This window comes from Bos grunniens, chromosome 5 (genome assembly GCF_055505025.1).
Source record: "Bos grunniens cultivar Pamir isolate PY7600 chromosome 5, Bosgru_T2T1.0, whole genome shotgun sequence".
In the NCBI taxonomy this organism is placed as follows: Eukaryota; Metazoa; Chordata; class Mammalia; order Artiodactyla; family Bovidae; genus Bos; species Bos grunniens.
This window is the reverse complement of record NC_141169.1, coordinates 84,238,234-84,253,124: the sequence shown is the minus strand read 5'-3', so window position 1 is coordinate 84,253,124 and position 14,891 is coordinate 84,238,234. Positions and strand designations below refer to the sequence as shown.

General features: G+C 40.2%; 1 protein-coding gene across 3 annotated transcripts in view; it reads right to left on the bottom strand.

Annotated features, from left to right (window-relative positions):
- The window catches only part of ITPR2 (inositol 1,4,5-trisphosphate receptor type 2), a 586,442-nt gene that overhangs the window by 344,294 nt on the left and 227,257 nt on the right, over positions 1-14,891 (bottom strand). For all 3 annotated transcript variants that reach the window (XM_086401652.1, XM_086401653.1, XM_086401654.1), the window contains 5 exons: positions 10,994-11,187; positions 6,812-6,941; positions 4,740-4,797; positions 2,624-2,789; positions 1,188-1,361 (listed from right to left, as the gene is read on the bottom strand). In XM_086401652.1, coding sequence (XP_086257778.1) covers positions 1,188-1,361; positions 2,624-2,789; positions 4,740-4,797; positions 6,812-6,941; positions 10,994-11,187 — 722 coding nt within the window. The remainder of the gene's footprint in view (positions 1-1,187; positions 1,362-2,623; positions 2,790-4,739; positions 4,798-6,811; positions 6,942-10,993; positions 11,188-14,891) is intronic.

Genomic DNA, 14,891 nt, shown 5'->3' with positions numbered 1-14,891 from the left:
TTCCACCTCCAAGGGATCTTCCCGACCCACAAATTGAACCCATGTCTCCTGCGTCTCCTGCACTGGCAGCCAGATTCTTTACCATTGAGCCAACTTATATCATAAAATCACAGAAAAGTTTCTAAAGAATTAAGTCAAAAATATTGTGCAGATCAGTGGTGATTAGTCCTGAGACAAGTAGAAAGTAGTTACCTACCACTGAACTTCCCTTTGGAATTTTTCAGCATCTTATTATTTTCCATTCCCACTAATTACCTCCTACTCAACACCCTACACTACAAAATACTTCGGGTATTGCAACAAACAGAAAAGTCGGAGCAGGTAAACCCCTCTAAACAGTTTACATTCCTATAGATTAAAATAATAACTAAATAGGGACTTCCCTGTGGTCCAGTGGCTAAAATCTGGTACTCTCAAAGCAGGGAACCCAGCTTTGACCATTTGGATCATGGTCAGAGAACTAGATTCCACATGCCACAACTAAGAGTCAACAGCCACAACTAAAGATTCTGCATGACAAAACTAAGATCGAACATCTCACATGTTGAAACTAAAACTTAATACAGCCAAATTAAAAAATAATAACTAAATAAAACACTGGACAGGTATTTAAGAAACTCAATATATTATCAATTATGGTGTCGGCACTGATCTAAAAAATGCTTAAAAAATTTTAATGGTTTATTTAGCATTTAGCAAAATGCAGAAACAGCAATGAAATTAGCCCAGTGAAAACTAAAACCAATATAACAAAAGACTTATGAACACCATTTTACCATTTTTCAGATCAAACAAATTTGGGGGATTTTCATGTTGGCAATGTCCTTTCATTTGGGTATTTTTACTTATTTATAAGGATATTCAATAATGAATGATTTATAGGTTGGCGATAAAAAAGCCAACATGAATGTTAAAAATGAAAATTCCCCTCTCTTCATAGGTTTAGGCTTACAACCTACTCCTTTTCTCTCCACCTCACTCCATCCTGTTGTCTTGATTCTTGGATTATAAGACTGAGAGTGGGAAAGAGAAAGAGTGAAAAAGGAGGCAGATGATATAATGAGAACAATTAACAAGAATTAACCAAAGTACAAGTTTATGTGGATTATCAACTTGGTAAATGGAAATTTTATGCTGGTTTAAAAGATATTGTTCGGATGATTTCAATTTAGATCTTGAAAACAAACCTCAATTGGCTCTTCACCACCTTTTACTTGATTTTCACCCATTTCTCCATTCTCATAGCTGCTGCTCTTCTCAACCCATAACTCCGATTTCTCTACAGTAAGTCGAAGCTGGTCTAAATCTGCCTTGATCTGCTTGTAGTTATCTACATCCTGATTAGACACCAGCAACTGCACCTGGAAACAGAATTTCAATCCTCGATTTACTTACGGAATTTCATTTATGTCAAGAACCCCAAGTCTTTCAACATATGTGTCCTTCAGTTGAAGTTTAGTATTTCTAGGCTATTTATGGATATTTTACATGTATATTGATCATGAAAATTTACCTGAAAGTATCTGTAAATTCCACTTAATATATTCGCATGTTATAAGGAATTATACGTATAAAAAAGTGAGCCCTAACAATGCTTTTCAAAATGTTAAAGAGTAATTTAAAGTAAAAGATACCCCAACTGTAATTTTACTGATAAAGTTAATTCTTCTGAGACCCCCTGTTTGAAACAGGTAGAAACATAAAAATAAGTGGAAGAAAATACCCATACAGTCTGAAGCTTAATTTGTATATATTATGTGAGTATATGAATGCTGCTGCTGCTAAGTCTCTTCAGTCGTGTCCGACTCTGTGCGACCCCATAGACGGCAGCCCACCAGGCTCCCCTGTCCCCGGGATTCTCCAGGCAAGAACACTGGAGTGGGTTGCCATTTCCTTCACCAATGCGTGAAAGTGCAAAGTGAAAGTGAAGTTGCTCAGTCGTGCCCGACTCTTTGCAACCCCATGGACTGCAGCCTACCAGGCTCCTCTGTCCATGGGATTTTCCAGGCAAGAGTACTGGAGTGGGTTGCCACTGCCTTCTCCAGAATATATGAATAGTTTTATCTACTTATATAATTACTTTTAATTATTTCATATTTTAACATATTCCTGTAAAATTTCCTAATGAAGATCAATGCTCTATTAAGGAACTATTAGTGAAATATATATAAGCCTGGAGATAGTCCTCATTCATGGTCTCAAAATTGGTATCATTCAAAGATGACAAAGAAAAAGATTAGCTCCATCACAATTCTCCTCTTTTGGATTCATATATTTTTCAATCACAAAACATTGATTTCGGTTCAATACCCATACTGTTCAGTAAAATTTAGGGTCAGAATAACAGCAGGGGCAACAAAATTCCTAATATGTTATTATCCCTCAGTGCCTTCCTAAATCTTAGTGCCTATCATCCACATTAAAGATATTAACTGAAAAATCACCTTCTAAAATAGATCATGTCTTAGCTGCAGACAAGGCCATATCTATCTTTAAAAATAGAAAGTGTCCCCAGGAAAAGCTGCAGTCTCATTAACTCTGCAACCATTAAGTCAGGTTGGATGCTATAAACAACATTTCAGAGCCTCTGTGGGTGGAAGCACTGAAGGCTACTCAATCTCACCTGTTTAAATGCCTGTAAAACTTCCGCTCTCTGGCTGAAGTGCTTGAACAGCAGCTGCAGGGCTCCTGATAGCAGAGGCGGGTAGTCATGCATGATCAGATGAATAAGAACCCGTAAAAACGTCCTGCCTCCTTCGTCATCAAGTTGAACTGGATTTTTCTCCTTTCTGTAAAACCAAAAAATCATTCTAAAAGACTTGTATTTACATAAAATCTAGTCATAAGTGGCTAATATTGTGTATACATTCTCAGACTTACACCATTTCCACCATCACCCCTCCACAAAAAATTGGAAATTGCCAAGGAGATTTTTACTTTCTTTGGCCTCATGTTACTAATAAGGGGGCTTCCCAGGGTGGCGCTAGTAGTAAAGAATCTACCTGCCAATGCAGGAGACATAAGAGACGTGGGTTTGATTCCTGGGTTGGGGAGATCCCCTGGAGAAGGGCATGGCAACCCACTCCATTATTCTTGTCTGGAGAATCCCCAGAAACAGAGGAGCCTGGAGGGCTACAATCCATAGGGTCACAAAGATTCGGACACGACTGAAGCGACTTAGCTTGCAGGCACAACGAATGAGGAAACGGAACATAAAGAAAAGCTTGTGACTGTCCATGAAAGGAGGGGTGACCAAATTCCCAGTCTGTCCAAGACTGAGAAGGTTCCTAAGATGCAGGACGCTCAGTGATTGCACTAGGAAAGCCGCAGGCAAACTGGGATGATCTGGTAATCTAGGTACAGACAAAAGACAGAATCTGAATCAATCCAGAAGCGCTTATTGAGAAGGCATATCAGTTGGATAGATCCCATGGACGCAGTAGCCTGGTAGGCTGCAGTCCGTGGGGTCGCTAGGAGTCGGACACGACTGAGCGACTTCCCTTTCACTTTTCACTTTCACGCATTGGAGAAGGAAATGGCAACCCACTCCAGTGTTCTTGCCTGGAGAATCCCAGGGATGGGGGAGCCTGGTGGGCTGCCGTCTCTGGGGTCGCACAGAGTCAGACACTACTGAAGCAACTTAGCAGCAGCAGCAGCAGCAGCAAGGGCCAATTTACCACCCCCCACCCCCCCACTTCCCCACAAGGCCCAAAACCTCCTCAGGACAGGCGGGGAAGTAGTGAGGCACAGCACGCGCATGCGCACGCACACAGGCAAGGCCATAGCCAGGGCAACTCTGCGAGTCTCCGGTATTCGGACTCTGGGCTAGATTACCCGGATGAAAAGTTGGTTTATTTTACGGTGAAAATCATACACTGGTTTATCCTCTTCTCAGGAATAATGAAATACTTGAATAGGAAAACACAGTAACAATAACAACAGCAGAAACTGGCAAAACAATATAAAAACAAACCTAAACCAAAAGTTCACTAGAGATAAAAATCCTTTTTGGGCTTCCCTGAGTCTTTCTTCTTCTCTCTCTTGCTAATCAAAGAAAATGCAACACAAGGCTAGGTACAGAAATCCGTTAGGTACATACAGCAAATCTGCAATAAAAATGGATGCTAGAAACTCAGTATTTGCAGCTCAGACATCGTACAGTTTTTTTTCTTTTCCTTTTGACTATTAGTTTCATTTCTGGGGAAACCAAAGAAACCACCTAAAAACAATGAATAGTAGGGCTTCTGACAGCAAAGCAGGGTAGCCATGGCAGAGATACTTCATTTTCTTCAATCATATGGATATTTCAACTGGCAGATAATAAGCATTAGTTCTCACATATATAGTTAATGATAACATTGAAAGAAGTTACTTTCTCGCCTCAAATTTCTCAGATTTTGGGAAGCAGTGTTTTGCAAGATCCAGCGATATTTTTGCCAGGGGACTTAAAGGGCATTCGTGTGCTGTCATTATTTGAGGAAAGAAAAGCAAAGAATTCAGGGGAAAGTTCAATACACTGATCTCATCTCGACTGTCTTTTTTTTTTTTTTTTTTTAACCTGACCTAAAGAAAAGATATGCTTTCTCTTCTCTAGTAAATTCGCAGCTTCATTTCTGGCAGGAATTATGTTGGCAACCATAAAGGATATAAAATTAAATAGATATAGGGAATGACAAAGTATTGTAAAATTCTAAGTAAAATCTTATTAATAAAATAATGATACATAAATGCTACTATACCTTCCAGCAAACATAGTTTCTGCCTGAGCTGCAATTTCATCTATATCAGGAACAATAGCTGCAAAGATAAATGGTAAAAAATCCATTCTTTATATTTTTATAATTAGGAGTCCCAATATTTATATTAATGTAGCATACCTAAAAATATTTTTGTCTTAATTTCTTTATGCCACCAAAAGTCAATTAACACTTTAAAAAGTCACAATACAATGTCTCTCATTCATCAATATTTTAAATTGAAGTTTACATTTTAAAATCATTATGCTCAAAGATACATTGAAAAGATCACAAAGAACTATTTACAAAGTTTCTTCATCTATATAAGCACGTGTGTGTGTGTGTATATATATATATATATAAACTACATACACTCGTACCTATATACATACATATAATTTAAATGGATAATGATATGGAAAGATAATATTTTTTTAAAGAATCACAATATACCTATAAGGAACCTTGTTATTACATGGTTGTTCTAAACAATATGATCTTTTAACCTAAGCTTACTTTTGCAATTCCATACCTTCCTCTTGTGGGACAGAGTGCTTTTTTTTTTTTTTTTAATGTGAACCAGTCTTGATTCCTCACCCATTCCCACCACTAACATTTTGAAGATGTCTATGATAGGTACACAATTTATTTCTCATCTCCAAAGCATGAAAAGAAAAAGGAGCAAGATATAAAAAGGGAAAAAATTATTCCCAGAAAGCTACCTCATACAAATACAACCAATTTAAAAGGTCAGATAAATCAAAGAAGACTGGTTTTCTGGGGATGCCCCTAGACTTCCTCTCCCACACTTTTACTGACAGAGCTCCTTTTTCCAGAAGTCTGGCTTCTGAGAGCCAATAATTGTTATGCTAGTGTCAATGCAGACGCCAGCAAGACTTTCTGGTTCTGCCTCCTCATTCCTGGAACTAGCCCCTTGGGGTTCTACACTTCTGGGAAGCATAAAAACAACACAGCTGTAAATGTGCCAGGGAGACTTCTAGCTCAGGAGAGCTGAACTCCATCTGTAGAGCACACCGCCTTTGGACGGTACCGATGAGTCAGGGAGCAGGACGTTTGGCTTAGCACCCATGTTAACTACTCTGACTTTCCTATCAAACTGACTGATGCACAAAGAAGAGGCTCCCTGATGTTATCACAGTGGTTGTAGTTCCCAAGAATTTTCATATCTGTATATACATCCTACCCCAGCAAAAGAGTTCTGTGAACTGGCTAAATAGTCAATGATAAAGATTCCATCTTCAATATGATACAGTTTCCAGCTTGTCACAGCTGGCCTGATCTAGCCAGAAAAAAAATGGTGATTTAATATTTCTTGGGTTTCATAAGGTACTTTCTAGAGTCACAATATTTTTACAATAATTTTTATGCTCTTATGTCATTATGCTCCTATACTCACAGAGAGAGTAGCTTCATTCTTACACACTTTAAATGTGAAAAACTGGAAAACAGTACCAGTTTACAACTGTACAAGATAATAAAGAACCAACACACATACATACACGGTAAAACCAACATCCACATCCAGACCTTTATGAGAATGCCACGTCTTTATTCTTGAGTTGGGTAATTCCTACAAAATACCTTTCTTCCTGATAGATGCATTTCACATGCTCTGTGATCAAGCCAAAAAAATAATCCCCTTGGATTTTCACCAAAACAGCATAATTCTTAGAAGATTCAGACCTCGAGTTGGAGAGAGCTCAGAGAAAATCCCTTTTCCACTACTTCATAACTTTAAGCAAGTAACTTAACTGCTCTAACCTCGGTCTTCTTACCAGTAAACTGGCACAATAAAGAGTACTCAAACTTGTGGAGTTGTGAAGATAACAAGAGAAACTGCATTCAAAGGACCGAGCACCAGAAGCAGCAAACATCCTCCCTGCCATTCTTGACAAGTTATTTAATTTCTGTCTCAGCTCCTTCATTTCATTGGTAGAGATTATTTAGACATTTTTGTCTCATACAAATGCTTCTTGTCTTAAAACATCAAAAGGAACTTTCAAGTTCTCATGGAACCATCATCCAGAGAGCAAATATTGTCACAAAGGTAATACCTGATGGCAGCAGTGTATCAGGAGAGCCGTTGGTGGACATTTCGGCATTTCCGTTGTTCTCCCCGAATTCCTTCTTATATATTGACAGCATATAGGAGATCCTATAATCTAGTCTGACACTCAAGATAAACTATAAGAAACATTAAAAACAACATAAGTTCCTTTCGTCAGCATGGTGTTTAAAAATTCATTTCATTACAGGACAGCAAGAACAACCTAACTATCAACATGTCACATGAACTACTTCGAAACTTTACTGGAAAATCAACACTTCCATCACACACATGATAAACAGCATAACACTAAGCACAGTGAGGCATTTGCAGGAGCCAATGTCAGTAAAATCCCTCAACAGCTTTTGAAAAGAAGACGACTTGACTTCCCACGATCACTCTTGGAATATTCCAGGTGGGGGTATCCAGTAGACATGGATGAAGACGTTATGATGACATAATTTCCTGAGCCCTGAGCAGAGTTTCCACCGGCTCCATAAGAAAAGTGCTGGAGCTGAGACCCTCGTTCACAACAGAAAGGCCAAGATTTTAGCTACAATAGTGTGGATTCTGACTATAACAACAGGAGTCCTGGAGCTAGGCTTCAGAGGGGCAGCTTAAGCAACAGCATCCGGTATACCAGGGATATGCCTCACTGCTGCCTGGCTCTCCTTGGCCCTGTGTTGCTGTCCTTGTTCTCTTTAATGGACATATTGACAGAGACTAAGTACCAACAAGGTTCCCATCTGTGCTCAGTACTGAGAAGGATGCAAGTGCCTGGAGCCCAGGGTCCTCAAGAAGAGTGATTGAATTGGAAAAACTAAATCTATTTTGCCATAGTGCTGTTTGTTGTTGTTACTTGCTTTTTGCTTCACTGCACAGCATATGGAATCTTAGTTCCCCACTCAGGAATCAAACCCTCACCCCCGCAGCAGAAGCATGGAGTCTCAACTACAGGGCTGTCAGTCCCTGGCACAGCATTGTTAACATACTTGGGAAATGATCGAGGGCTACCCATGTGATATAAATATAATGGAGATCAAGAAGGAAAAGGTATATGTTGCTACCTGAGTGGAGATGGGAAACAACAGAGAGGCAGACTTGCACGGGGCAGCCTGCCATCTCAGGTTGCCTCGGAGAGTCCTGGGACAGCCTTTGCTCCCAGTACAATTATTATCTGTGTCCCCTACACTCTCTTAAGAGATGCTCATTGAGACAGCAAACAGTAATGGTCATGCAAGTTTCAGAAAACTTGGGGTTTGGTGGTACCCTCCAAACCCAGTTCTCACTATCTATGCCACAGTCAGTGTCAGACCCCCATCTCCCTCCTCCCACCCTCCCGCCCCCTTCCTCTCTCTCCATCCCAACAGCACAGGCTGGAATGCCTGCAGTGTCTCTCTTGCCTCCTCACATTTATTTCCATTGTTCACTTTACCTGGAATATTCTTCTCCTCTACCCCATAATTACTAGCTTTTGAGATATCCTCCAAGGTTTGAATCCCTTTTGAAATGAAGCTTTCCCTGGTTCCCCAGTCCAAATCAATTTTTCTCCTTTCTGCTCACCCAACACATTATTTACAGCTACGGGTCCAAAGTTGAATGCCTCTCTCTCTTCCTTCTCCCTATTCCTCTTCTGTTAGACCCTTATGTTCCTCCTGGGTCACAGCCATGCTCCGTGTCAGCTATGTTCAGTCAAGTTCCACAAACTTGTTGAGCCAGATACCGAGGTAGGTACCAAGAGTGCGGAAAAGGTGCCAAGGGTATAAAACCTGCCTCTGAACAGCATATAATCCAGAGAGAAAAGCAAACACCAAAGAAACTCTTATTAGCATGCACTGAGCACCACTACAGCTATTTGTTGAACTGATTCCAGTTACTAAGGGGATTTTCAAAGCTGGAGACAGATTGTGGGACAAGAGGGCTGAGAAAGGACCAGTGGGTTTGGTGAGCAGAATGACAGGAGCAGAAGCTAGACTGCAGATGCATAAAATGAAGAGTTGGTTTTTTAAGCGAATTCATTTCTCTGGTGGCTCAGACGCTTAAGAATCTGCCTGCCTGAGTTTGATCCCTGGGTTGGGAAGATCCCCTGAAGAAGGAAATAGAAAGCTAACCCAGGATTCTTGACTGGAATATCCCATGGACAGAGGAGCCTGGCAGGTACAGTCCATGGGGTCACAAAGAGTCAAACACAACTAGGCGACTAACACTTCACTTTCATGTAAAGAACAAAGAATGAAAACATAAATTAATGAAACACTCATTGGCTTTTAGTTGATGATTAATATTCAAGGAATTACATTTTATAAATAGAGCCAAAATTCAAACTTTCATCTCTAATATAGTTAATTGTGAAAAATAATCGAAGGTAGAAGGGAAGGGGGAAAGGGAAGAACAAAAAGAAAGGCAGAGAAAGAGTTAACAAAGGGCTGAAGACAGACAGAGGGAGAGAATGAGCGAGAAACATAAAGATGAAAAGAAAATACACAAAATGACGGGAAAAGAAAGGAAGGGCTGGAGAGGAAGAGGAGCTGGCAAGAAAGCAGGAGACTTGCTTAAGGAACGTGGCTACAAAGAAATTCTTGAAGAGACATTCTAAAAAAGAAACATTCAAGAGGAGCACAGGGGAACACAGACACAGGGAATCAGAGTCAGACACAGACACACAAAAACTGGAGCAAGAACAGAGGTTCAACCAGAAATACATGAAGAACCCAAAAGCAGCAGCAAAAGTAAGCCAGTCCTGCTCTGCCCTGCCATGGTTCCGCCATATCATCATTTTTTAGCTATAATGGACTGTTTTGTAAATGCAGAATATCTGTAACTGTTATTGGGCTAAAATCAGGACATGTATTTCAGAGTCTGTCCCATGAGGAGGATGACACTAAGCTGGGAGCCCTTTAGGCCCACGGGTCAGGTGATCAACACCTTCCCTGGGTTAAGAACAGGACAACTGAGTGATTTCTCAGGGTAGTGAACACGGGGTTGGGATGCCTGCCAATAATTTCTCAGGACTTAGCCTTTGGAATTCATGGAGGAACTGTGAAACATTTTATGATTATAAATCTAATTACTTTAAATAAAAATGTACAGATCCTTCTAGGACAACTAACCCACTTCTGGTAGCTAGTCTACATTAAATTAGGATGAAAGACTTAGTAAATTGTAACCAGAACTTTAATAGATCCTCAAAAACTCCAGGCTCCAATTTTCAAATATGGAATAAATACTATAATTAAAGTATCATAAAACTACTTTCCAAACTTAAAAAAAAGTGCTAAGAATCCATAGCTATAGTAATGAGATTTTATTTACTATCCCATACTAAACCACTGGTCACAAAATACCAGTTTATTCCTTTAACTTCAGAGACATAGGTATTAGACTAGGTTAGTTTTTAAATGTATATATTATTGATCTTCCCTGGTGGTCTAGTGGTTAAGGATCCTTCTGCCAATGCAGGGGACACAGCGGGTTCAATCTCTGGTCCGGGATGATTCCACATGCTGTGGGGCAACTTAGCCCATGCACCATAACCACCAAAGCCCAAGAACAGCAATGGAGAGGAACCGCTACTCACTGCAACTAGAGAAAGCCCACACACAGCAACTAAGAGCCCACACAGCCAAAATTAAAAATAAGTACATAGATAAATAAACATATTTACATTTATTATTCCTAGCCTTTTGGAAACAAAAACATCAGGACAGTCACTTACATAAAATGCTAAAAACAGTAATTAGCTTTTAAGCTAATAAAAATAAAAAGTCTCTTACTACGATAAATCTGTATACATAGAATCAAATGTCCAATTCAATTAAAAGTAAAAAAAGAGTTGGAATTCAATCTTAACTTCACCTACTCTGAAACCCTTCTTAAATTAAGGTAAAATTAAATCAAGGTCAATGTTAAATGACAAAATATATATGAAAGAAGTTATGCCAACCGCAAAGCACTCCACATTTGTTAGGTATCATCGTTAAACTAGTTAATGTGCATGCACACATGTAATGAATATGTTAAATAGTGTCAGTGTGAGATTTCTTACCAGGCTTATCATTATCTTAAATGAAACAAAATTAGAACAACAGTATTTCAGACTATTTACACAGTGATCTGGAACAAAAAGTTAAGACATTAAGCCCACAGGCACAGGTAGGTGCCTATTGCTTCCCTCCCAGTAGGCCCTCACCTGTAAAATCTCAATGATCTTCAGCTTGGTGTCCATGACGGTGACGTCCTCGTGGTCAGTGGGGCTCCCCTGCTTGCTGGGGTGCAGGCTGGGCTGAATGTCAGGCACACTCATGGGGAAGATAGAGCCTCTGCTGAGCACCATCTGGGTCATCATCTCTCCCACCCCATGGATGGTTCTCATGACATTGTTTCCTGGCACAAGAAAAGCCCACAGGTCAACACACATGCCACGTTGGGAGACAGCTGTTATAGCCGTTGGCTGCAACCAGACTGAAAATGTGGCAGGGAGAGCACTAAGGATGAGAAAGAAGAGCATCAGCCCTGCTCCGGATCTTTCCTTGCAGATCAAGTTAAAATAGTGCAGGCACATTTCAGAATGACAGATTTTAGAAATACAAGTTTACTTTTCTCAGAAAATGCTTTCAAATGACACACGGCAGGTGAGTTGTTGCTGGCTCTAACAATATCCAAAGCAGGTCCTTCTGGAGCATAGGAAGTCCTACCATCCATCACACCAAGAGGCACTAACTCTTACAGTCACGAGGAGGAAAGGTTTTCAATCTCTACCATAAAGTACATTGCAAGTGAGGATACAAAGACTACAGGAAAACACTTAAATGGTGACTACTGTCCTAATCCTACCTTCAAGCCTAGGACTTTTTAGCTTGGCTTTCATAATGCTTGAGAAAAAAGCTTGGGAGGAGGATTTTTACAGCTTCATTTTAAGAAAAACTCTTTTCTAGAGAAGAAGCAAATTTTACCCATTTCTTCATCAATTTGAATTTAAAAATCATAATTCTAAATCCACAAAAAGCAATTGCGTTTGAGATAATTACAGAAACAAATTACTAATCGTCATTTTCAACGAGGCATCCTGCCTCTCCTGCATCTTGAGTTTGGCTCCTCATTTAATTTGTCCTCCCAATAAAACTGCCCACAGGCTTCACTGGTGGCTCAGCGGGAAAGAATCTGCCTGTTAACGAAGGAGATGTGGGTTCAGTCCCTCAGTTGGGAAGATCCCCTGCAGAAGGGAATGGCAACTCACTCCAGTCTTCTTGCCTGGAGAATCCCACAGACAGAGGAGCCCAGCAGGCTGCAGTCCATGGAGTCGCAAAAGAGTCAGACACAACTGAGCACGAAGCACAAACAAAACTGCCCACACATTCATTCCTCTCACTGACCACAAGCAGCTGTACCAAAGGAGCCTCCTGTCACTGCTATGATTTACCCTCTCCTCTGCTATTTCTCACTTCTAAATCCCTACAACAAGAAATGAGAATTTGAAAGAACAACTCTCTAATTTCTTTTCTGAACAGTGGTCTTTGCTTCGTGGGTGTTCATGGAGCTTTGCCTCAAGCAAAGACCGAAGAATCTGGCAAAGAATTTTCCTTTCCCCAAGTGTCTCAGGGTATAAACCAAGAGAAAGGGAAATGGAAATAAGATGGGATGAGATTAAACCCTCAGCTCCAAGCAAAGACCCTAAACTGTGGGAATACCTACAGGATTGAAAGGCAAACAAATAAAGAAAGGGAAAATATTTAAAGGATGACTCAAGAGAATCTTCATGGTCCTGTGCACAGACCACAATTAACATCAAGCCAGTGGTAACTGATATTATTTGCACACTGTGAAAGGTGAAATGCCTTTTAAAATTCATTATCTTATCCACAGATTAAATCAGTATACATAAAAGAGGGTGGTACTGAAATAATACATTTTTGAGAATGCAGTGAAGGAATATTTTTATCTAGAGTGGCATCTTCCAGGCAGAAATTAATTAGGGTTTTCATTCTGAGAGTCTAGGACCTTTTATTACACTGCTGCTAGCATAAATCCAAAAACAGGGATAAGAAAAAATATATGAAAGATAATTGTCAAGTTTGGACAAGCTTGAGACAAAGGATTCGAGACAGCCTCATTTTCTATCAGAAAAACCTCGAGGCAGAATGCTTCATTGTCTGTGGTTCCCAAATAATCCTAACAACTGAGCATTCCTACATCTCCCCACCAACTGCAGGCATGCGATCTGGTTGCTGGCAACAGTTTCGGATCATCAATGTTCAACCAGTACATTCATCCGAGGCTCGATTCCAGTATGTATACGTAGTAGCCTCCAAATAATGCTTGCTTACCACCAACACAGAACAGGCTCTTCCGCTATTCTTACCCTTGATTCGCACAAAAATCCTAGGCACCCACATTGTCTGCACCTTATTTAGAATTTCAAGGAAAATAACCATTTAATCCAAATGACTGTTAAACACAAAACATTTGCCCAGACAATTCTTACCGCCCCCCCAAATATAGATCTTGTCATCAAGCAATTAAAATCTAGTAGCCAGGTCTGTCATAATAGATAAAACATGTTGTCAATGAAATGGGAAGGCTCATCCCAGTGGCAACACATCATTAGATGCCTGTGGCACTTGGTGGCCACAAAACTCTCCTAACATCTCTGTGTACGGCCAATGCTGAGTTTGCAAATTAAAAGATGCTATGTCTTCCAGAGTTTTTGGGTGGTGATGAGAAGTGCTTCAATTATGAACTACTACAGCTTGGAAAACATAAATCAAACACCACATAAATCACAGAGAAGCAAGGCTCCATTTTTTCCACAAAATTTTTTTTTTAATTCTAAGACTGTTGAGATAACTCAGAGGTGATTGAAAGTGAAAATCACTCAGTCGTGTCCAACTCTCTGATCCTGATAATTACAGATCCCCTTCTCCAGGGGATCTTCCCAACCCAGGGTTCGAACCCAGGTCTCCAACATTGCCAGCGGATTCTTTCCCATCTGAGCCAGCAGACATACCCAAGAATACTGGAGTGGGTAGCCTATCCCTTCTCCAGGGGATCCTCCCAACCCAGGAATCAAAGTGGGGTCTCCTGCATTAAAGGTGGATTCTTTACCAGCTGAGCTACCAGAGAAGCCAGAGGTGATTAGTCTTCAACAATGCAAAAGAAGAAATCTTAGGATGTCTCTTCTCAACCATGATTAGTTAATACTACTGAAAAGTTTTCAGTGAAAAGGCTACTATACTATAATATAAATCCTCTGGATAAATTCAAGTTTTCAATATCCTTTATATTAACCCAGAAGCTAGAATTTTGATTTATGTACAAAGTGTATTGAGATGGTTTGAAAAAGGAAGTCACCTTTGTTACGTAAAACTACAAAGGAAGGAATTTCTCAGAAATAAAAGCAGACAGACTTTACAGGTTCTTTCCTTATATGATTGTATAGGTATTTTGGGGCTTCCCAGGTGGTGCTAGTGGTAAAGAACTTGCCTGCCAGCCAATGCAGGAGACATAGAGACACAGGTCTGATCCCTGGGTGGGGAAGATCCCCTGGAGGAGGGCATGGCAATCCACTCCAGTATTCTTGCCTGGAGAATCCTACGGACAGAGGAGCCTGGCAGGCTACAAATGCATAGGGTTGCACAGAGTCGGACACGACTGAAGCAATTTAGCATGCATGCTAATCCTAATCCCCTCAAGAGAAAACCCCCCAAAGCAAGACAAGTACAGTAAATGCATACTAGAAATGGTGACTGGAAATGGGTTGAGAGTTCATTGCTTTGTTTCTTTGATGGTTTTTATGAGTCAAGTTTCCATGACCAGTTCCAGAGATAACACTAAAACTGTGCTGACCATAACTGAATTTTTCCTTATTCCAAAGTCATTTTATTACTGGCCACACTATGGGATTCAACAATCTTTAACATTTTTGTGGATTTACAGAGAGTGTAAGGGATTTAGTAGAATCTTACTTGATTGAAATTTACGGTAGTCCTCTGGTGTTTTATTTAAAGTCATTCTTGACCTGCTATCTCTTTCTGTTAGAAATACTTTTCTCTGGGGACTTCCCTGGTGGTCCCGTGGTTAAGAGTCCACCT